Below are 23,318 nucleotides of genomic sequence, written 5' to 3'. Positions count from 1 at the left end.
GATTGGACCCCAATTCAACTAGTGATAGATAAAGCGTGGGCCCAATACGTGCAAAGAGGAGGCCTCAGGAAGATAGGACATGACACCCTCATAAAAAAAAAAGACTTCCCGGTGAAGCAACAAATAGGTGACAAATGCGGATTCCATGTGTGCCACAACATGCGCCTTCTGTACAGAGAAAAGGTGAAGACTTTGGCTGAGTTTGAGGTTGGTGGTCTCAATTGTGATAGACTAACTACATTTTAGTACTTATATATGATCGATCAACTAATCTCGAATTATGACAATGTAGGGCACAATTACCAAGTCTCTGCCTACCAACTTTGAGGAGGTTCGCGGGGAGATAGCAAGCTTCATCCTCCACGAAATAATTAACCCCAAAGAAATGTTTAGACTTAAACTAAAATGATGAACATTGTTGAATTTTATGTTTAGGCAATTATGAACATTTATTATGTAACTGTGATGTATAATTGCTAAATAAATATTTGATACAATTAACTCGGTTTTGCAGGTGAAATATGATAAATATTTGAATGGATGTGAAATATGTGAATGGATGTGAAATATAATATGGCTGTGAATGTATAGTTGTTCTGTGAATGTGTGGTTGTGTGAAATATATTAATGGCTGTGTATGTGAATGCATATATATGTATGGGTGATGCTGGGAGCTGGGAATATTGAATATCTGTGTTTGTTTCTGTCATTTTTGCAGCGGACATAGCTAGCAAAGGCCCGAGGCTAGAAAAAAAAACAAAATTTATTTTTTTATTATACTCATCTGTGACGGGCCATAACTAAATGCCCGATTGAGATAATGGTCATGGGCTCTAGTTAATACCCGATTGAGATGAATCATCTGTGACGTGCTCTAGTTTAGACCCGATTGAGGTCAGTAGTCATCTGTGACAGGCTATAGTTTAGACCCGATTAAGATGAGTATCATCTGTAACGTGCTCTAATTGAGACCCGACTGAGGTTAGTAGTTATTTGTAACGGGCTATTTGTGGCCCGATTGAGATAGGTCATATGTGACAGGCTATAGTTTGACTAAGATGAGTATCATCTGTAACGTGCTCTAATTAAGACCCGACTGAGGTTAGTAGTTATTTGTAACGGGCTATTTGTGGCCCGATTGAGATATTATGACAGGCTATAGTTTGACTGGTAGACTGTATCAAAACTATCGATGACGGGTTTCAATTAGAGCCCGAGCCCGATTGAGATAGGTTCACGATTTTGACCGATTAGATTAGATTGAGATTAAACGCTAGATTGAGATTAAACACCGTATCCGATTGAGATGGAATTTACCGCCCGTGAGATAAGATAAGGGTATCCGTTCTAGTGGCATTTGCTACTCCGATTACAATACATATAGATGCTATATAATATAGATGCCGTGATAATAGCAAACAAATCAAAACAAACATTAACGACTTCAACATGATCCGATTTCGGTGACAAGGAGTAATTAATTGAGGACGGCACTTCCATGCGAGCAAAATACAGGCCATGACGTGCACACCTAGCTACTACGATCAAAGTACGTACTAGGTACGGTCACATACACACATGTACAAGCTACACAAACCCAACACACAACGCTAAACAACTAGTAGTGTAATTAAAGGCGAGAGCACAGAGCTTACACTGCACTGCTGCACACAGAGGCAGAGCCTCACAGTCACACTGTCACACACACAAAATGACCATCAAGTATGTATTATCGTTTATTCTTGCGTGACCCCGTGTCGGGGAGATCATCGATCAGACCCTCGCTGTCCCCTTGGGCTCGCCGGCGGCAGCACCGGCGCCAACGCCGTAGTCGTGGTCCCGGTAGGCGCCGTCGCCGCCACCGAAGAGGCCCGTGTGGAGCATGAGCACGTAGAGCAGCTGCGTGAAGGCGAGGATGATGACGAAAGCCTCGAGCACGCGGAGGCGCCACCCGCGGTGGCCGCCGATGTGGATCTCCTTGCAGGCGAGGCCGAAGGCGAGCGCGGTGATGGCCCACGCGATGAGGGAGGAGGCCGCGTTGGTGGCGAGGCTGTCGTGGCGCCACGCGCGCACGTGGTGGACGCCCGCCAGCTTGGACGCCGCGCCCACCACCCCGGCCAGGATGGCGAACACCAGGAAGTAGAACGTCGCGCCGTTGCCCGCCACGCCTGCACGCACGTACGTGTGTTCGAGCGCATTGTATATCAGTACGTCGCATGCACTTTTATTTCAAGAATCAGAGATATGCAGATCGATGTCGTACCTGGGTAGTTGGTCTGGCCATTGATGAAGTGGTTGAGGTTCCAGCTCGCGAAGCCGATGACGATGAGGTACATGATGAGGTTGAGCACCAAGAGCGGCGCCAGCATGTTCCTCCCGACTCCGGCCATGGCTGCTACCCTGATAGCTCACCGCTGGACGACGACGACGACGCAGAAGACGAAGAAGAGATCGATCGAGAACTGAGATCGAGTGAGGCCGGTCCACTCCACTAGCTCTATGCTTAGCTCTCTCACGCACGTACGCAGAGGCAGAAAGAATCAAAGTACGAGCAAATCAAGGTGGGCAACACTAGCTAGAAGGACGACGGATTTAAAAGTGCAGGGTTTGGTGGGTGGCCGGGCTTATCCGTTTTATCGGCGGATATGAGGAAGCAACGGGAGGAAGACCGCGGGAGCGACGCGTGCCCGTGGGCGCCCGCCAGCGCTGCGAATGTGCGAGCCACGTGCCGCGTCGAGGGGCCCCGGGCCGGTGCTCGGCTCCTCAGCTCGGCGGGTGGGTCAGACGGTCAGTGAGTGCATGTGTGTCCTGTGTCTGTGTGCGCGCATGGTGTTTCCGAGGAGGGGGCGCTCCGCGCTCGGATGGCATGCATATGCATGCGTGGTGCGTGCGAGGACGTGGCGGCACCGGCGCACCGCTTTACCAGCTGGTAGCGGTAGCGCCGCGGGATACGGGGTGCACATCTGGAATGGAAGAGGATTCTAGTGGCTTCGCGGGGCTGGCTTAGCTTGTGCTCGATCGTGTCGTGTTCGCGCGGAAGCATATGCGTACGTCTTCAGCTCAATCGATAAGTATTTTGCCGTTTTCTAATGTATGGCCGGGTTCGCCTCTCAAAACCGTACGTGACGGCTGATTGGAGTAACTGCAGGCTGCTCTACCAAACTAAATTACTGTACTAAACTAGCCCTATCAATCTGTTAAAGAACACGACGATCTTCTTTTATCTCGGAACAGTGATATCGGCGTGGCGTGGTTAGCTTATAGTCCATATGGGCACAGGACTACCCTAAATTTTAATCTAGATACCTTAATCCCTATTATCAAGATAAATTTCTTAGGCCACAAAGTCTGCTAAAGAATGGCGTATATACCTTTGAGATTTATATTCTTAAACCGGTTTGCTCTTATTCAGTCTTTAAAATTTATGGATCATTTGTAAAACGAACTAACATACTGATATATCATGCTTCTTAAACTCGTTAGTTAGCTTGATAACTCTAGAGCGTTATGTATTTATTATTGCACTTTTGTCAAGTTTTATCAACTCGTTACTTTTGTGTTTGTTTATACGATTGGAGCTAGCTGTCTTTTTTTTTAATCACGGTGTCTTATGTTACGATGATTTATTTAAATTAAGTGGTCTGTAACAAATTTTGTAAATGCATATTATATTGTATGCTGATATTAAAATTTTAGTATAACTTGTTGTAAATTTTAGGCACGATCAGGGACAACTTTTTGTAAATTTCATAGTATAACTTGTTTTTGCATCATTATATTTGCTATCTACCGGGTACATGGCCACACTTAATTTTTTCATCCTCCATCACGTACGGAAATAGGACTATCCAACGAAAAATTCCTAGCTACGCCAGTGTCATATCGCTACAAGAGTTTCCAATAACGGATCTTTTCCGCGGGTTCTATTAATTCTATATATGTGTGCTATATATGTGTGCTAGCTAGTTAGTTGCATGTTCGCGAAATTTTGATGGGCAGTATATAATAACTAACTATAATAGTCATGATTAGATTAAGTTTTTACATTTATATTAGGTTTATTTTTATAATGAAAATCTAATCTACGTGGTAAAATTGTATCTAGTTTTTAAAAAGAGTCATCTTCGAGGTGGTATTCTTCAGCTCATTATTCTTACGGTTCCTGTTTTCTCCCATCTTTTCTCTACATGAGCTATTTAGAGTTTCTGAATGCTTCTTTTAGGAACTTTCTTTGTTTGATCTTTTCTCCGCATAAATTGCCTAGAGGTTCCGGAGGTATATTCCTTGTTTGATTAGGACTGATCCAAGCAGCTGTTATCGTTGCCACTATAAAAATATAAAAAACGATTTTTCTGTACGAGCTCCTTATTAGATTCCAGACGATCCATAATTGACTGTGTCTAGAAAAATCGTCCTTCTATTTTTACATGCGGATCCTTAAAAAACGGTTTACTTACTTACGTGGCCCAACTAGATTGTATTAGATTGTATGGAAGTTTACTTCTTTCACAACTAGATTAGCAGTACTTTGTCTTACTTTTAAGAGCTGATAATTGTTAGGCCGATTTGTCTAGGGGTAACAAAGGGGTACGAACACAACGGCTACCGCGCGTTTCCATTCTGTAACGACCGTTTTATTCCTATTCCATATCATCCAGAAATGGGGAATAAATGATAAAGGTTTTCTCCAACGTTTTAGCAATGTACCGTTTCATCTAGAATTCCTAAGAAATTACTAATGAAGATGAAAATAAAGATTAAGTATTTCATGCAAAACGAGATGGTAATATCGTGCGATTAATTGAGTTTTAATTATTAAAAACTTAAAAAAATAGATTAATCTGATATTTTAGAGTAATTTTCATATATAAAATTTTCGCACGAAACACACCGTTTAGCAGTGTTTGAAAAGCGTGTCACGAGTATCCAAAATTTCATCCAACCCCTGTTAGAGAAACGAACACAGTGTCAACGACAATGCATCGGCATAAAAGAACTTAACCACAACTGTTATGCGTTGTAAGTGTTGATTCTATGATACCGTACGTTATGAAGTACTCAAATTAGTTAATCACTAATCCGTAATTTGTTTTACACTAGTAGTCGTTGCACATTATGATATTAATTTATAGTTTTAACTTGTTTGACCTACCTACTGAAACAGGATTTGCTCTAAATGAAAACTTTTATTGTCAACTTTTCACTTTGAATCATCATTTAGCTAATATTTTCATTATGGACCTAATAATCTTACATTTATTATCCTAATTCTGAACGATTTTGAGTTCACCAACTCTGATTTGTCGGTGATGAGCTCTTACTGTTTTATATAGACAATTTATTTGATATATATAACAAATTTGATGTAGATGGATAAAATAGTTGAGAATCGTCCAAAGTGACACAAAGATATATTACCAGTGCAAAGTGAAAACAATCGGTTAAAAGATGATCCAAAATGAAAAACCGGTAACAAAAGTTGTCCCAAACTAAAATTTACTCTAAATATTTAATATGTGCTAAAATGTAAGTCGGAATGGGAAAAAATCGTGGCTAAGCCTTAAAACATCATATATTTAGAACACAGAATTTTCATCTTGCCGATATCCTGTGAAGATGAATAGGTTGAAGAAACGATGAATCACATAGCAAATATGCCACCTTGTGGTGGGAGAAATCACATAAAGCACAAGCGCTTCACAGCATGGCAATTATTATTGTTCTCTTAAAAAGAATAACGTTAGCTTCTCACAAAAACCACGAGATATAATTGTTGGATGCAAGCAGCCAACAAAAAAAAAACTAAGTGGTAAGTTTCATACCCAAAATTTTAGCCCCAAAAATCTAAGAAAATATTCCTTTCAGTCTAACAAAATTGAACAAAAAATCGGTTTGTCAAGTATTGTTGCTAACACTTCGATACCCTCTATCTGTTCTGACTCTCCCAAAACTCTCTGCAAATCTTCTGAATTCTACACAGAATTGCCAACACCTGTGTCCAATTTGCATAAAGAAAGTAGTCAGCTTAATAGCATGCATGACTGAATCATTAAAAAGTAGTAGTATGGAGCTGAACGAATGAAACCAGGAAAATATGCTATAATTTGCTACTCGGGTACATCTGAACACAGATCACCGACGCGTGTGTAGTTCAACAAATAATGGTAAATAGAATTATAAAGCTGGAACTCTTACAGAAAATATGAAGATTTTAGCTATATGGATTGGCATTACCCATTCCATTGATTTAATAATAGTTGCCTTTCAAGTAGAACAATTAATTATTGATATATATGCTTAATCTTCATATATATGATATATATGCTCGTTAGAAATAGAATACTACTATACCACACCCACCCAGTTCGTCATTTACCTTGTAGAACCCCTTAGTACGACACAGGAGTAAAACTTTTACTCGCCATGCATTTGGGTATACCCTATTTGTGTACTGGGTATACTCATAAGTACATTTTTCCTCGGGGCATATGATATATTATAGCATGCACTGCACGTGATTTAGTGCTACCTTGTTAGAAGAACTAGTGCTCCATAAATGTTACATTTTGGTTTTGCATTCTAGACTTTCAGTTACTTGTAACATCTCTACACCTGTGTTCAGGAGAGGGAGGGCTTGTGTACTGAGGTAAACTCTGGTTGAACTTCAAACTCAGTATTACGATAGCGATGAAATGAAGTGGATATATCATTATTAATTGCAGCGACATAATTTCTTGGAGCTATATACTGCAGATGTTTGTCTGATCACGAGGATATAAGTTCACAAATAACTCAATAGCAGCCACTATTTATGCCGCGTGCATTAATTTGTGAGGCATATTCAGTATTTGCAGTTAATTTCGATACACAACCTAATGAAAACTTACATAATTATAAGGGCCAATTTGCATGTGCAATATGAGGTTAGATAAATTAGACGTGCAGCAGAAGCTACGAAGTATTAAAGAACAGTCTTTATATATGCTGACCATAGATATAGCTGATAGTAGAAGCTAGAACCAGAAGTGATCCAGCATTCAACATGGCAACACACAAAAGATTGCTTAGAGGTAAGCCATACCTTATTGAACTGAAAACATATGCATTTGACCTTTCAGAATGTCGGATGGAGGAATGTCGTATGTGCTAAACACCAAAACCTATAAAATCAATGAATTAAAGTGTTTATATACTGTGAAGGCAAAAAGTAAAATTATATGGTATTAGAAAAGATAGTTACCTGAAACACTGAAGACACAAGGCTCTGCTTTCGAAAAGCTCAGACAATTGAAATTCTATCATGTTTCAGTTGGAGATCCATAGAAATTTTCTTTTGGGTAATAATGGAAAAGTCAATATTATGCTTTGGCTAAACTTGCAATACTTATTAGTTGCCAGAGGAAACAACTTCAGCAAAGGAGACAGTCGATGGCCTGAAGATGTCATTTTCTCTGACTACTCTGTTGTACACAAGCTTGAAAGAGCGTGATCCATATGTCTTATTAAGCAAACTTATTGGGATTCTGAGAGTTTGTTTCCGCCGGCTTTTCCCTTTGACATATATCCTAAAACTACCTTCATCTTCATTCTTCACGGTGCTTCGCAAATGGTCTGTTGCACATATACCATGTGCGTTGTCTCCTGGCATATCAGGATTCAGTTCAATTCTAACTGGATCTTTTAATTGTTTGTCCTGATCATCTGCAGGACGTTTGTTGCTGATCAAATTGCCACTTCCAACCATTGTAGCCTCCATTTCCTCCTTCACTGCCATAGTATTGCTGTCCAGTGAAGGTCCTATACTAACAACAGCTGCGTCCGACTGAATGTGGGTGTCTGCTAAAGACTGGGATATAGGGTTAACAACATGTGGAGTTGGCGTAAAATCAACTGGATGGTTGCTTGGCCATGCTGATCCTGGCACAAACTCTGATGAAGGTGCATTCATATAGGGTTGCCATCCATAATGATTAGGGCGAAAAATATTAGTGTTCATGGGAAATGTGGAGCTTGGAATGACCTGCGGCTGACTATATGGTGGATAAATAAATGGCACTGGATGCAAGAGATTAGGTGACCGAGGAGCTGGAGGGTATAAATGGTGAGGGGAGGTGCACAATGGAGGACCACTTGGTACCATAGTTGAATGTCCAGGGTGCATAGGTACATTCACAGGCCAAGGTGCGACTCCTGGGATAGCACCTGGTGGCGGGAGACCCACACTTACCGCAAGAGGACTAAGGATAGCTGGCGGAGAGGGATTAAATGGCGGTGCAGCAGCAGACAACTTCTTATTAGGCATCTCTCTCAAATCAATACTATTTAGCAGCAAATTGGGCTTTGATTTCTCATTTCCAGCACCTGCAAGGCCCTCAGTATTAGCTGTAGAAGCAGAAACTGCAATAGGTCCAATGCTGGTGGGCAGAGCTTCTTCGAAAATCTCCATATCCGATTTCCGACTCTGTTCATCTTTTGCAGAATTAGAAGACTCTGCAAACTCGACGGCTGCATTTTCATTGCTACAACTTACTGGTTCTTGACTTGTGTGATCATTTGCAAGATTGCTGCCATTTAAGGATTTCTCATCATTTGGTGAACCATCTGTGTCAATATCCCCAGTGTCCAGTTCTCTATCAGACACTTTAATGTCTTCTGAATGCTGAATTTCTTCTGGAATGTTGCCTACTTCTTTGGGATTATTGATATTTGCAGATACAGATCCTTGTTCCACTTGATGTGTATCTACCAAGGAATCCTTCATTTCTTGTGCAATAATTTGACCAAGTGACGGTTGATTCTGGACTACATCATCTCTTGATTTTTGTATTTGAGCTTTTGCAATGGTACCTGGACGTGCTAATGCAACATCTTTGTATGATGGCGCGTTTCCACTACTTGTCACCAAAGTTCCATGTGGCTCACTTTCTTTATGATCTACAGAAGTAGTACTGTGTACTTGTGAGTAAGCCATCTGGGACTCTGCTTTACCACTCATCTGTTCAGCAGAAGCATCTTGCGCCTCTGTGGATGTACTCCCTGGCTTAATCCGATATGTCACAGCCTTGTATATCTTACGACCAAACCTTGCACTGGATGTCTGGACTTTCATGTGCTGATGAGGGTCTGTGTACGTTGCAGGTACAACAGTCCGCTTCTTTAAGAAGTAGTAACGGCTATTTGGATAGGAATTTCGTGCCTTGTATTGAGATGTATATTGTGGATCATGATTATCAGGGTCATACATCTTTCTGGTGGTGGGATTGAAATGCTTCATTTGTTTCCCTGAACCTGCAGCCGATTTAGGTCTTTGAACAGGCTGCCAACCATCTTCAGGTTCTACTAGTTCCTCCTGAACAACCTCCCTTGGTACATTAATCACCTCAGCTCTCTCTACTGGTTGCTCAGATGATGCTGAGTACTCTACGGATTTAAGGTTTTGCTTAATTTCAGCTTCAGCAACAAAGTTAACAGTATCATCTTGTGATGGCTCTATGATTTGCTTGTCCTCGTCTGCATTTGCAGAAGTAGAGTCTCTTGGAGATACCTCAGGACTTGCTACATTGGAACCTCCATTCGAATTTGACAGGACCTAAAAGATGAGCATATGATTAATATATTCCAAAGTGCCATGTGCTAAATTGATAAAATACTAAAGAATACATTTTTTGTGCCCAGGAGAACCAGCATCCCATTTGCAAATATGTCCTGAATATATTAGTTTATTGGATGGAGTTTCTTATTTCAAGATGCATACTACAAGCATACAACTACTGGGATTAATAACAAACATTGTTACGCTATTGTAGACATCTTGCAAGTGTGAATGAACAATATTCCAGTCAAACATTCTACTTAACAAGATCGTATATTTTTACTACCTTCGTATTTAAATATGACACTATTGACTTTATTCGATCTTTGATTACAACTTTGATCACTATTTTTGTGTTAGAATATAACGATAATAACAAAATTATAATATTGTAGAAGTGCTTATAAAGAAAAAGCTACCCATATGATTTTTGTTTTTTCAAACTAAATATTTTGGGAGCTATTGATGGTCAAAGTTTCACAACTTTGACCAAATAAAGTCAACAGCGTCGGATATTAAGTACGTTAGGAGTATCTTCAACAGAAAGCAATGAAGCAACAACATTTGGCAACCAACCTTTATGCTTGAGTACCTCCTTTTACTTGATTCAGAATCTCTTCCTTTGCTTTCTTCATTGGGATTTATATAATCAAGAAGATCAGATACACTGCAAACGCAAAGTAGAACAGTCAGTACAAAGTGAAGATGTTATAAAAAGTATACTGTACCTAGATATCTATAAATGCAAAAGAGAAGTCTCTAAGAAGTTACGATACTTTAGGTTGGTGAAATTTAACTATATTTTACCTTAGATGCCCTTTACTAGCAATTGATGCATCAGGTTTCCGAGTTCCATTGCGTGCAGCTTCCTGTTGCTCGATAACTTTTGATTCAAAGTATTCAAGCCAAGCGGCAGCGTCCTGCATTTCAATTTTCAAAACAGACACAAGATCAAGGATGATATTGGAATTAACAAACAGTTTATTTTGTACAAACATATTTAAAAAAAGAACTGTTGAAAGCCAACAAAAATAGGTAAATCTCTTAGTAGTTACTTAAAAGATATCATTTTTGACAACAATAAATTCTCTGTTGTGCATATTTGGCTTAATATTTGCAATGCATCTGTTAGTATCATACAAGTTTATTCCGCAAAAATAATTTTGATTGCAAATATACAAATATTATATTTCATGTCTAATTATTTTTTAACACCAAAGATTAAAATTTTGACTAAGAAATTCTAAGTCACAGGAGAGTAGTTTTTTGCACATCAAATTCATTTTCTCATAGAAGTAAAACCTGAGTCCGCAAGTCATCTGGCCCAAGCTTTGCACGAAGAATTTGCAAGGTTGTTTGCTCATGCTGAACACTCAAGGAATAAGCTTCCATCAATGAGAGAGCAATGGCTATGGCATGGTAGCTCGCAGCAGTCTAAAATAACAGACAAGTATGTTAGTTGAAACAGATAATCAAGCAATATCATTAAATGATGAAAGCATTAAGTGAAGTAGTCAACAGTGAAACCTGTACTATTAATTATAAAATGGAAGAACAATTTACTCAAGGGACCTACATATAGTTCCAGATTTTGGAACAGCTAATGCAAATTCTTCAATCCATCAAATAAAGGACCAACTACCAGGCAAGGCATGCATATTATTATGGATTGACATTGACTCATTAGGCTATAAAATGTTTTTTTCTGAATATTTCCTAGTTAACAATTGAAGTATCCTATAAATATAAGATTTTTTTTGTGACTAAAGATCATACTTCACAATTATCACCAAGCATACTTTAACCTTTGATAGAAAGAAAACAACCAAGTTCATTACCATGGAAGATTATTACCTGGATATGGTCAGGCCCAAGTAATCTCTGGTTGCATTTTAAGGCTTTGTGCAAGTATCTAAGTGCTACATGCACATTACCCAAGCCTTCCTCCATCATAGCTACGTTGATATATGTCGCAGCTGTGTTTGGATGAGATGGCCCGCATGTAAGATGCAGTAGATATAGTGCACGCTTGACATACCTAATTTAAAAATAGAAAAGGTTAATCCCTTACAGATGTGTCTCAGTTAATTACATTCTACAGGAAGTAGACAGTTAACAAAGAACAGGAACAATTCATTGTTTATTCATATTCTTAGATCCTTATAAACAAATTTAAGCTTGGAAGATCTTATCAGAGAACCTTTCAAGAGTGAAGATAAATTGATAAAAAGGGGGAAATAGTATTAACATCCTTAGACTTCAAATAGATACAATGCAAGTTTATGGTTATGGTTCATGTCACAAAAAGACCTACGGAAAGTGAACAGGCAACAACTAATTGCATGTCAAACTGACACTGTCCTTTTCATTTTTAGTTTTTCCTAGATTATAACCAACATATATTTGTGGAGTTTTGGGCTGGCTTGATTTTTGACAACTGACTCACAATATCACTGAAGGAATTCATAGTTCAGATATTATATCCATACTTATAAGACATGACAAATTTGCAAGTGGAACAGTTAGAAATAAATACAAATCAATGTACCTTACAGCAATAAAAAGCATAATGTATTATTATCCTTTCACAAACATCATAATACTGTATCTCTTAATCATATAATACACTTTACTGGATGAAAACAGAATGACATGACATCATCGAGAATAGATAAATTATATCGGTCAGGAAATAAGAAAAACAAATACAGTATTACTTCAACTAAGACCTCAAAGGGGAACTATAGTCATGTTCATTCTTATGGATAGATAGATGATCTTCAGGGAAAAAAAAACATAAAGTCAACTTACTTTAGAGCCAGTTCTGTATGTTGTAAACGGTAGTAGAACACAGCAAGATCTCCATAACTCTTCATTGTATCAGGGTGATCTAGCCCAAGTTCCCTCTCATTGATGTCTAGGGCCTTTTGCTGATAGATCGTAGCCTGCATTTTTTCTATGATAAGCATATTGACTTGGGGTATTTTTCAAAACTTCAATTCATCACATTCTCAATTCTTCTTTAATTAATCAATACTCATGTTGCGGGCAACTCTGTTTGTCTGTTCTAACATATTCCTTTGATGTTACTGCAATTGTAACCAGTACTATATTGCGGAAAGCTTTTTTTTTTCACGCGCAAGTCATGTACTGAAACCATGTCGAGGGTACCTAGAGCTTTGTGGAAAGTCGAGTATAGCTACGAAACACAGTGCATGGGTATTTTTCGCTGTTGAGAGGAATGTTTAATATTCTTCATAAAGCTAGCCTGAAATACGGCTATATGCTGAACTTTCCTAATATATTTAGCAGTTATATGAATTATTCTACATCCAAATGAATAACGATATACCTGATTAAAATCACCAGTGTGATACAATACAACAGCTAGCAGACTATAAGCTCCAGCTGTCATTCGATGATAGGGACCACAAACTGTTATGAGTTTAGCAAGAGCCTGCATTCATCCATTGGAATAGTGATTAAAAAACAAATGGCATCCAAAAATGTTCAAAAAGATAGACTGTTTTGTGAAAGAGGATACCTTGGTCCCATAATTGACAGCATCTTCAAGTTTTCCCTTGTCAAGGGCAGTTTTAGAGGATTCCAGCAGTTGCCTTCCATCAGCAGATGAGCATGCAACTTGCTGCATATTATGCACAAACATGTTAGTTGTGTAGTTATATTTGTAAATTACTCCATTCTGTGTCTTAACAAAAGTTCAATCAATATCAGAAAACTAGTGAAATCCTTCTTGTAGCAATCTGACAAACAATTGAACAAGCAACGCAAAACAAATGTATTCTGATTTTGTAACTACCCAGATTAATTTGGGAAAGAACAACAGATGTATCAGGTAAAGTTTACCTTGTGTACTGGTACCAAGCTAATAATGTCTTGTTTTTGAAATGGGAAAGCAGAATCCATAACAAAATCTCGGGGTGCCAGTTCAATGCCAACCTGAAGGTAAGAAATTAACAATTAACATCAATTCAAATAGAGCAAATTGTAAATGATTCATCAAATATACATTTGTACCTTATGGCATAGTCCTCTCAGGAGAGCATATTTCCTAACATCATGGTAATGTTGCTCAGTGAGCTCAAATTCATATCTCTTTTTCAAGAAGGCCACTAGCCATTTCCATACTAGTGGGCGCACACCATCGGAACTTGTAAAGACCTCAGGCTCAGGAACACCAAGCAGTAAATTCAGCGCTGCAGCTATTGCAAGTGCTAATTGTCGCATGTCTGAAGTAGCAGCAATTGCAGAGCGAACGATATGCTTGAATGCCCTCACTATCATCTCATGTACACAGAGGGACTGTACATGTGAAAGCTTCTCCGAAAGCTTGACCTAAACAGATACTTAGCAGTTCAGCATAGACCAAGTAACTGGAAATCAATGGCATTGGTATTCATTCTATTCAAATAGAAGAATAATCGGAAACTTACAACTTGTCCAAGGGAACGCATCTGTAGGCCTCTGGTATGCATGAAATCTGTCAAGGTCCTACCATCAACAGGTGAAAGTTCCAGGGAACCAAAATCTGCAACCTGAACATCTTATGGGTTAATTACTATGCTTCTTAACTAAAATAAATGCACATGGGGAATTATTCATTTTTCACATACCAGCTTAGGAAGAGCAACTTCATCATAGTACTTCAAAGCCATCTCAATCAACTCAGGCGGTGACTGTGGAGCAGAAAGGATTAGTGTTTAAGCTTAATACAAGATTATAAAGCTTATTGAATATTTGTTCATGAACAAAACAATATAGTTAACACAAACAAGCAAATAAACCGGAATAAACATAGCACACAATTAAAAAATTGAGAACTGATTTATCTTTCTTCACCCAAAAACAAAGAATGGAGCTGTTTACCCAAAAACAACTCAAGAGCTAAGCCACCTAATAAATGCTGGTCACGAAAGCATGTCGTTATGGACATACATCAAGCGAACTTCTAAAATTTTGAGCATCAATATCTTTTGATATATTTAGATTGGATATGTGAAAATCATATCAGTAGATTCATCTCAAAAGGTACTTTCGCAAATAAACATTGAAAGTATACGCATATATGACAAATTAACTTCTCATACTGAGCCTGGAAAAAGTGAGAAAATCTTCTATATTTCAAATGACCTATAATTAGTGCACCTAAGGTAGATTTGGCAAATTTTATGACAAGAAACGTTTCTTAACCTTTCCATAGCTGACCTTGATAAAAATAGCAAATACAATGTAGTATGTGATCTAATATTACCTGATATTACTTACTCTTTTTTTGAATAAACATAAGTTGTGTACTTACCATGTATGGTTCTCAGAGAGTACATAAAAAATGGAAGGTCAATTGTATGTTTAGTAAGTTTTTTGTGTTTGGCAGAGGAATCTTTTTTTACAGCTTTTTGGACAGAGGAATCAGTCAGGTATGAGATAGTGCAATACCAACTGATAGAGACCTACTTCATGAAGAAATGCATATCTACCTTCTGGTGGAGTCCTGTTTCTGAATCTTTCAACCTTGTAAAGGCAGAATCAGATAATAAATCCTTCAGCAAGCTTTCATTCTCTGAGGCATTAGATTCTCCCTGAGGCAATTGAACAGCTGATGGCTTGAATTTTTGGCTTTCTGCAGAACTTGTTCCATCACACATGCTTTTTTCTCCCAATGAGGATCCCTTGTCAGCGACATCAACATTATTTTTTGAGTGCTTAAGAGCTTTCAGAGGTTTCCCAAGACCTTCAATCTTTGTCTCCTTCGCAGATTTATCTACCACCTTTTTCTTTTCCTTCTCACCACCTTGCTTTTTGTCCTTATCAGAATTTTTCTGATCCTGTAAATGCTGAACCCAGCAGGCACCAAGTTCCCACCTCATAAAGGACTGTTTTTCACTTTCCTCTTCTTCGAGCTTCTGAAGACTCTCCTTTAACAGGTTCTCCACAAAAGAATGTGCTGCAATTAGTTCTTCCTGCTTATTATTTTGTGGAAGGTTCAACGTCTTTTTCTCTCCAGTTGAATTGGCATCATTGAGCAGCATCCTCAAACTAAAATAACGAATAGGACCTCATCACCCAAAAAGAAATACTGGAAGCAGCTGTATAAATTTCAAGAATATTAGAAGAACAACAGAAAGGAAGTGCTATTGACCTGTTAATGTTCAATGCATGTGCACCCCCTTCTGGTTGATCTGTAATATCAATTGGCTTAATAGAAGTGTTCACTTTGGCTTTCTCAATATTGTTAACCTTTGCCACTGCAACATACCCACAGTATCTAAGATTGACAATGCCCAAACTCTCCACATCCTGCAAATAAAAAGCAAAATTAGGATCAACAACTTCCTTACCGTAATATATATGGACATCACCTTAATTTAGAATTCATACATGGGCAGCTGTATTTTCATCAGCAGTTATTCCTTTCAAAAGGTTTCTCTCCGCAAGATGCTTGAAGTCCATTCCTGTGGCTCGGCTACCATCTATCTTGGTATCCAACTTGCAGCTTGCATCTGAAGAATCTCTTGTGACAGTGATGCTAAAATTTCCCACTGTCTCAGAATGCAAAACTTCATCTATATTGGCTGATGCTGATACATCCTTAATCTCCATTACATGCCTTACAGCTGCAATAGCTCTAAAGATGGCAACATCTACAAATAAGCTGTGAAGTAGGAATGCTCTCCTGTCACGGATTTCCCTTTCCTCAGCAGTTTTGCAAGGCATGGATGTGAGATACAAGAATTCATCTGCCCATGGCAACATGTCACTCTTGCCATCCCTTCCCCAACCACCTCCATTGCCACCCCAGGTTTCATCCTCAGAAGGGAGGGGAGGAAATGTTGATGGAGATTGAGCAGCAATTGGGGGAACGAGCCATGTGTTTGCACGAAACCCATAAGGGAAATTTCCAAACTGCAGTATACAAAGAATTACATGTGGTAAAAAGATTTGAGGGCACAAAGAAATTAAATGACACATAGCTTGAATGCTTGATTATTTGCAAAGATAAACAATTTAAGAAGATTATGCTCCCTCCATTCATATATGTTGTTTTAGCACAAATCACAGAGACCAAGGTGGAAAAGTTGTGGCCTGAACTACCTCGGTCAATTGGGTGTTTTGGAATGGTGGACAGCATGATGAGGTGATAGAAACAAGGGCATCCATATTAATTACTAGCATTCAATAAGGTTACTTTGGGAAAACAGTGCCAAGAAAACCTAGAATGACATGCATGTCAGAACAAAACCCATATCCTAGAATGAGATCGTGTGAAACTCCGTTACTCTGAAATCTGAATAGATTACAGGAAAAATGAGGTTATATTAGCAGGTTATGTACTTTTCATCACCTAAAATAAGATCTAACTAAAAACTGTAGTTGTGTGAAACTAATCAGTTACTCGGAAAAGATTACAGGAGAAATGGCATTACATAATCTGGTTATGTACTTTGCATCATAGCTGCCTGAACATATCTATATGGAAATTGGGTACTCCAGCCACTCTAATCCAATCAATCACAAATTATGTGGATACATACAAAAAGAAATAAGCCATTTACCCCCCTAAACTTTTCATGAAACTGAAAGTCTATCAAACCCCCCAAACTTTACAATACGTTTATATGGCCCCCTAAACTGATTTTACAAAGTGGTTCCATGCAAAAATAAAGGTCACCATAAACATACTACAGTAAAATTATTTTCAGCACTGCCAGTAAAATACCCAAGAAAAGTCATAGCTAACCTTGTTACGTTCCAAAAATGCCTTCATAAGATCTTCATATGCCTAAAACAAGTCGCAGCCAACAAAAAATTAATAAATTGGTACATCCACAGTTTGCATCACATAAATTTTAAGAAAAAAAATGGAACACTTGATCAGTAGTATGTAACATAAAAATGAAAAAACTTAATACAAACAAAATAGGTTAGTGGTATTCTGAATGTTGCTTGTGATTACAGATATTGTATAATTTTAACCCACAGAAGCTAATTCTGATTTCAGTCTAAATTTTAATACCAAAGTCATTAAAAATTTGGGCTTTATCTTTCTGCAGCAGCACGAAACATGAAATCTGCAAGATTTCTGTGTTACTACTATATAATAGTCTTTGACAATTGAAAATTTGTGCAATTGAGAACTTTACATACACATTTTCATGAATATGTATAATTGGCATTAGTCCAATATTTTCCAGTACTGTAAAAAGATGTACTTTGAAGAATTTGCACAAGCATGCATACACAAAGTGAAATGACAAAGAAATTCAGTTGAGATCAGAATTTAAGCACATCAGTAATTAGTTCAACTGTTCCAAGTAGCCACATATATAACTGAGATACTAAGCAACAAGGTCAAATAGTAATTGCCTGAAATTATGACATGAAACTGCTAGCATTACTCTCAACACAGATGGTATCATGATAGTTAACCAGTAAATCTGAAAATTTTAGAGAGAGACGAACATTGTCAAATGCTCTACTAAGATGCCTCAACAGATCGACTAGATTATGGCACAAGACGCGCTGCTTCCCCAAACTGAAGAATCCCTTTCTCCGGGCTTCAACAACAACAAATTTCCCGTTGCAAAGCTTTGCCTGTAAGCCAGCCAACATATGCCTAATTAGGATGCCACCATATATTCATATATCAAAGCTCAAAAGTCGTTTTAGCCCAAATCACCCACTGGTTGGCAAATTATTGACCAAATTTACCTCAAGAAAGAAGAGATGATCATCCGAAGGCTGTTCCTCCTGCCGAGGCTGCGCCACTCGCCTTATAACTGGAATTAAACACGAGGGTTTAGAAAATCAACACAGAGGAGCAGTACAGAGAGAGAGGTTTGCCACTAACAGTGGAGGGGCGGAGTGAGGTTGGCGAGGGAGAAGAACTCATAGAAGGCGCCGAGGCGGGGGCACGCGCCGCTCATCTCGGCCTCCAGCTCCGCGGAGGCCGAGGACTCCTTGGCAGCCGCAGCCGCCGCAGCGGCGGCGGCGTCGTCCTTGGTGGCCGCGTCCTTCGCCACCGGAGCAGGCGACGGCGGTGGGGAGCCCGTGCGGCGCCCGCCCGTGGCCGCGGCGGAGCCAGCCTTGGAGCCCGAGGGCTCCTTGGCGGGGTCGGCGGCCGCATCCTTCGGCGACGGCGGCGGCGGCGGCGGGGGCGGCGGACCGAAGGAGGCGGTGCAGGCGACGATGTCAAGCAGCCGCCGTACGTGCGCCACCGCGCTCTCCTCGTCGTACTCCTCTGCATTATTTTTTCAGTTAAAAAAAAACAAAAATGGGGAAATTCCAAATGTAGAGTGGTTTAACAAAATTGAAAAAAATAAAAACCATTTTTAGGTAAAAGAAATACAACATAATAATTGTTTGACAATACTATAAAACCTTATGCGCCATTAAAATTTCTTAGAGAAATTGAAAAAAGAGAGAGCCGGTGATTATGAGGTAATTGAGGGTGGTATTGCTTCTACCTTCTACCAAGGTGAGTGTAAATGGCTTCAATGTTGCAATATCGGCACCATCCTTCAAGCGACCATCACGGAGCTGAAAAAAATAATCAAAAATTAGGGGAATATTGTTCACATAGCATTACAAACTCATCATTTGTAGCTTATATATATTTGGGATCTATCAAGTTTCATTTTCTTTTCGGCATTACACTCAAACTTTCGAAAATTTCATATTTTGGTCCTTTTGCAAAACATATTTCAAAATAGTTTTTGGTAAGGACCTATTTTGAAGTTTTAAAAAGGCCGAAGTGTGAAATTTTCGGCTCAAACTTCAACATAAGTTTTATGGTGAAAATACTAAGGTTTTGACATGTGGATATTTAGATTAAAATACAAGTTCTAAAGTTTTTTTTTTCGCCGGGACGGCGTAGAATGCCGACCGATGTATATTATGGAAAAGGGAAAAACTGTACAAATGCAGTGTGTCAGAGCACCGCCTTTACAACAAAAAGCAAATTACAAAGTCTGTAATCTCTCTAAAGCTGGCGCTGCAACAACATTCAACGAGGTAACTAGCCCTGCTGATTTCCATGTTTCCCATTCATCACACATGGTCGCACACAGTTGCGTGACCGACGAGGCCGTTCCCTCGAAAACCCGTGTGTTGCGCTCTTTTCAAATCAACCATGTAACGAGGATGACCCCGACGTCGAACGTCTTGCGATCGATCTTCACAACAGTTTATCGGGCAGCGAGCCACCAACCGGCAAAGTCCGAGGATGGCGGCGAGCAGTTCTAAAGTTGGCAGGAGGATACGGGTGCTCATATTGTCTTGGGATTTAATCTCGAAAGATAATACACGAGTATGTTTGCTAAAACAACGCCTCCGCACTATATGAGGCATTCACATAGTGGTGTGTAAGGGAACGTGTTCATTTATACATGTATGGATCTTACTTTCCTTAACCAAGATACCAAAGGAGTTTCATACATGCATGTGGATTACATGACAGCTTAGTTCCCTTGCTGTTTATCTTTTTTCACATTAGGAGGAGGAAGCAGATACTGGAATAGACTTTTACTGTTCTAATATGTTATCAACAAACTAATCAAACCAAACTATAAGGGCTCAGTTAATTAACTTGAAAAACAGTAAATACCTCATGCGAGAGGGAGTAGTTTGTGATGGCGCACGTCGCGGTGTTTACGCATAGCAGCCGCCTCACATCAATGATCCTGTCAGTTGAAATCCCCTGCACCAGACCAGAAAACAGCTCAACTAAGCCGATTTACCAGAACAACCTGATTTGATGTACATTTGAATATTACAAACTCAAGTTTTCATTCCAAATTAGACTGAGTTTATGAATTTGTGTATGCTCTCTACTACGAAATTCAGGCACAAAATCCATTTTTTTTCTGTAGAAGTGTCAAGTGTGTGTGTTCTCTGTGGTTTAACTTAGCAACAAAAGTGAGTTTCAGTAGAATCAGAAAAAAAAAACATGTCACCAAGAGTGCAACTGCCAACCTTGAGAATGACATGAGACTGGTCAGGGAGGTTAACAGTGATGTCAATGGCCACAGGGAGAACTGCAAACCACCAAAGAAAATTGTAACTGATGGGCTCAAAACAACTACATGTAATAACTGCGTGCTTCAAGCAAACACAGATGAAGATGGTAACAAATTAGCAATCACCTTTCTCATCTTTCTTCTTCTTCTCACCCTTGGCCTTCCCTCGCTTGCTCTTGGGCGCCATGCACGCGCCAAATGGCGAGCAAGCTCAGCACAAACGACCCACCTGCATCGATCATGCACATACCAAAACCAAAAATTAAAGATTCAGTTAGTGTCTGCACCAATTCATCAGAAATTGCACGGTGTGCACTCCTACTCTCTTGATGGTGGACTACGCATCTACATTTGATTAGTCTATAGAATTAAAGATGAAGTAGTTCTTTAAAAAAAAAAAAACAAAAACAAAAAAAACACTTCATGCACAGTCGCACATCCTTTCCGTCTTTCAGAGTTTCAGAAAGGAATTAAAAACACAACCATTCCTTCAGTATTCAGAAAGGATTAAAAACACCGGCCTTTCTATCTTCAGTATTCAGAAGAGATTAAAACCACAGCCTTTCTATCTTCCAATTTGCATGTTCAACGACCACCATGACCGACCAACACCGCAAATTAAAAGGCAAAACCACTCACTCCTCTATCTTTCACCGATGATACGACGATGTAGTTAAACTAACTAAAGGAAGTAGTACTAATAACTTGTATGTATAAATCAATGACCAGAGCACCATACAAAGCTAGTAGGTATCAGGAAACTTGTGGCACACACTGATAATTAACTGAGAAGAACGAAGAGACTACTGATAGTGGGTGGAGAAATGGTCTGCTCTGCAAGACTATTTCAAGAACAGTGCAGTGAGGACAAATTAGGGAGCTGTCCTTCACGTGCCATATGCACATCACTTGCACGCGGAAGATGAAAATTATCATCGTATTTTCTCATGTATTTGCTCGCCGCACGGCACAATATTGACCAGAAAAAAAAGACATGTTGCGCCGAAGGTGTGAAAGATTTGCAAGCAACGATTACAGGGTGATTTCAAGTTTTTTACCTTTTTCCTGTCCTAGTATTTATTTTACCAAAACAGGAAACTTGACATAGTGCTCAAGAAATTAGTACGAAGGGAAACTAGTACGAAGGGATAAGGTGCAGCAGAGAACCAATGGACCAAGAGAAATCTAGCCCTTTATTTTATTATTTTGCACTGAATTTAAAAAGAAAAATAATTGCGGGCAAGCACAGGGAGTTGAAATAACAACAAATTGATTGAGCAAATGATTATCTTGTGGATGGAAATGGCATAACGAGCACATGAACGTGCTCAGCTATAATTGTGTACCGTGAAGCTGACAGAAATGCTCAAAATTCAGCATTCGGTAAAAGTAGCTAACGCAGCGAAATTGCAAATGAGAAGAAGAAGTAAGATATTCGATGGTAAATACAGACAAGAAGAAGCAGCAAACAATTCCCAGAGATGAACAGCAGTGTCCACTGTCCCATTTCAGACTGCACCAAATATCCCGTACATATATATATTTATTCAGATAAAAAGAGCAAACTCCGGATAAGATAGCAAAAAACTCTTGCAGCATCTCCATACATATGCAATAAGGTTAAAACAAACCAAGCTGAAAATTCTCCATATCGCAATAAGGTTAAAACAAAGCTAGAGCTCGAAATTCTCCCAGCATCTGCCCTGCAGCACCTCGCATAACCGAGAATTCAGCCCACACAAACAAGCACACAGTCACACACACACATGACAACGCAAAGAATTACACCAGGATGCTCAAGAATTTTACCAATGGCAAGCAAGGAAGTGACCTCGCTGCCCTCTGTATTATCTGTTCAAGCAAAGTGGTTCGTCGTCAGGACAGCGGCGGTAAGGCACGAGAGTTTCCCAATGAAGTAGAGCTGGATAGATAGGTAGAGCTAGCTAGCTTGCAGTGGACATTGGTTGGGATAAGAGCCGAGCAGGGAGGAGGAGCTCAGCAGAAGGGCGTGTGTGTGTGGGTAGAGCAGAGAAGAGCAGAGCGGAGCGGGGGCGGGGGCGAGAGAGCGAGGCGAGAGCGCGAGGGAAGGGAGGGAGGGAAAGATAACGAGAGGCGGGTGGTTGATAAGGGTGGAATGGTGGAGATTTCAGATAGGGTGTCCTTCGCTTGGCAGCTTCTGCCTTGCCTGCACTTCCTGCGGGCCGGATTTGGGCCCCAAACTCCATTTGGTTCGTACGAGCAACGCAGGAAGGCAGCCCATCCATCCCTGAACCGGAGGGGGACGAAGGTAAGGACCCCTCCGCCGCGGCGCCGCGCCTCTGACTCAGGTGAGGCGCGGCTGGAGCCTGGAAGTTTTATAAAGAAAGCTTCCAAATCTAACTACAGTATAATTATAATATAATTTTACTGTAACTATACTATAACTTATATATAAGTATTAGAATAACTAGCAAGGTAGCCCGTGTGAATGCACGGGCATACATCTTAATTAAGTTGCGTTAGAAACTATAAAAAAATATATCAACTGGATTATTCGTGCTGCCGTTGAAAAGTATGATTGCCAAAAACATTGGGGACTACATGTACATTTGTCGACAAATTTTCTACTAAAAGTTTGACAGATGTAATTATAGTACAATCGTAGTGTAATTACACTGTAACTTGTATGTAATTATACTATAACTTGCATG

The 23,318-nt window shown here is 39.6% G+C and overlaps 2 protein-coding genes across 2 annotated transcripts; both read right to left on the bottom strand.

Annotated features, from left to right (window-relative positions):
- Positions 1-1,458: 1,458 nt before the first annotated feature.
- LOC4343047 (membrane protein PM19L-like) lies at positions 1,459-2,567 on the bottom strand. The gene is made up of 2 exons (XM_015790124.3): positions 2,264-2,567; positions 1,459-2,168 (listed from the first exon to the last, which is right to left on the bottom strand). Exons 1-2 carry the CDS (start codon positions 2,388-2,390, stop codon positions 1,774-1,776), a joined length of 522 nt encoding a protein of 173 aa, XP_015645610.1. The 5' UTR covers positions 2,391-2,567; the 3' UTR covers positions 1,459-1,773.
- A 4,712-nt stretch (positions 2,568-7,279) lies between these two features.
- On the bottom strand, positions 7,280-22,724 carry LOC4343046 (protein REDUCED CHLOROPLAST COVERAGE 1). Its single transcript, XM_015791502.3, is given in 25 exon segments — positions 7,280-7,554; positions 7,556-9,589; positions 10,169-10,259; positions 10,400-10,512; positions 10,895-11,026; positions 11,447-11,630; positions 12,404-12,537; positions 12,945-13,049; positions 13,137-13,238; positions 13,460-13,552; positions 13,631-13,948; positions 14,047-14,148; positions 14,227-14,289; positions 15,091-15,649; positions 15,753-15,910; positions 15,992-16,516; positions 17,352-17,393; positions 18,074-18,205; positions 18,323-18,390; positions 18,462-18,851; positions 19,078-19,150; positions 20,217-20,309; positions 20,585-20,646; positions 20,755-20,857; positions 22,438-22,724. Coding segments are annotated over 24 exon segments (5,676 nt in total). The 5' UTR covers positions 20,816-20,857; positions 22,438-22,724; the 3' UTR covers positions 7,280-7,512.
- Positions 22,725-23,318: the final 594 nt, after the last annotated feature.

The sequence above is a fragment of the Oryza sativa genome, chromosome 7 (genome assembly GCF_034140825.1).
Source record: "Oryza sativa Japonica Group chromosome 7, ASM3414082v1".
Lineage (NCBI taxonomy): Eukaryota > Viridiplantae > Streptophyta > Magnoliopsida > Poales > Poaceae > Oryza > Oryza sativa.
The sequence above is the reverse complement of the archived record's forward strand: the minus strand, read 5'-3'. Positions and strand labels throughout refer to the sequence as shown.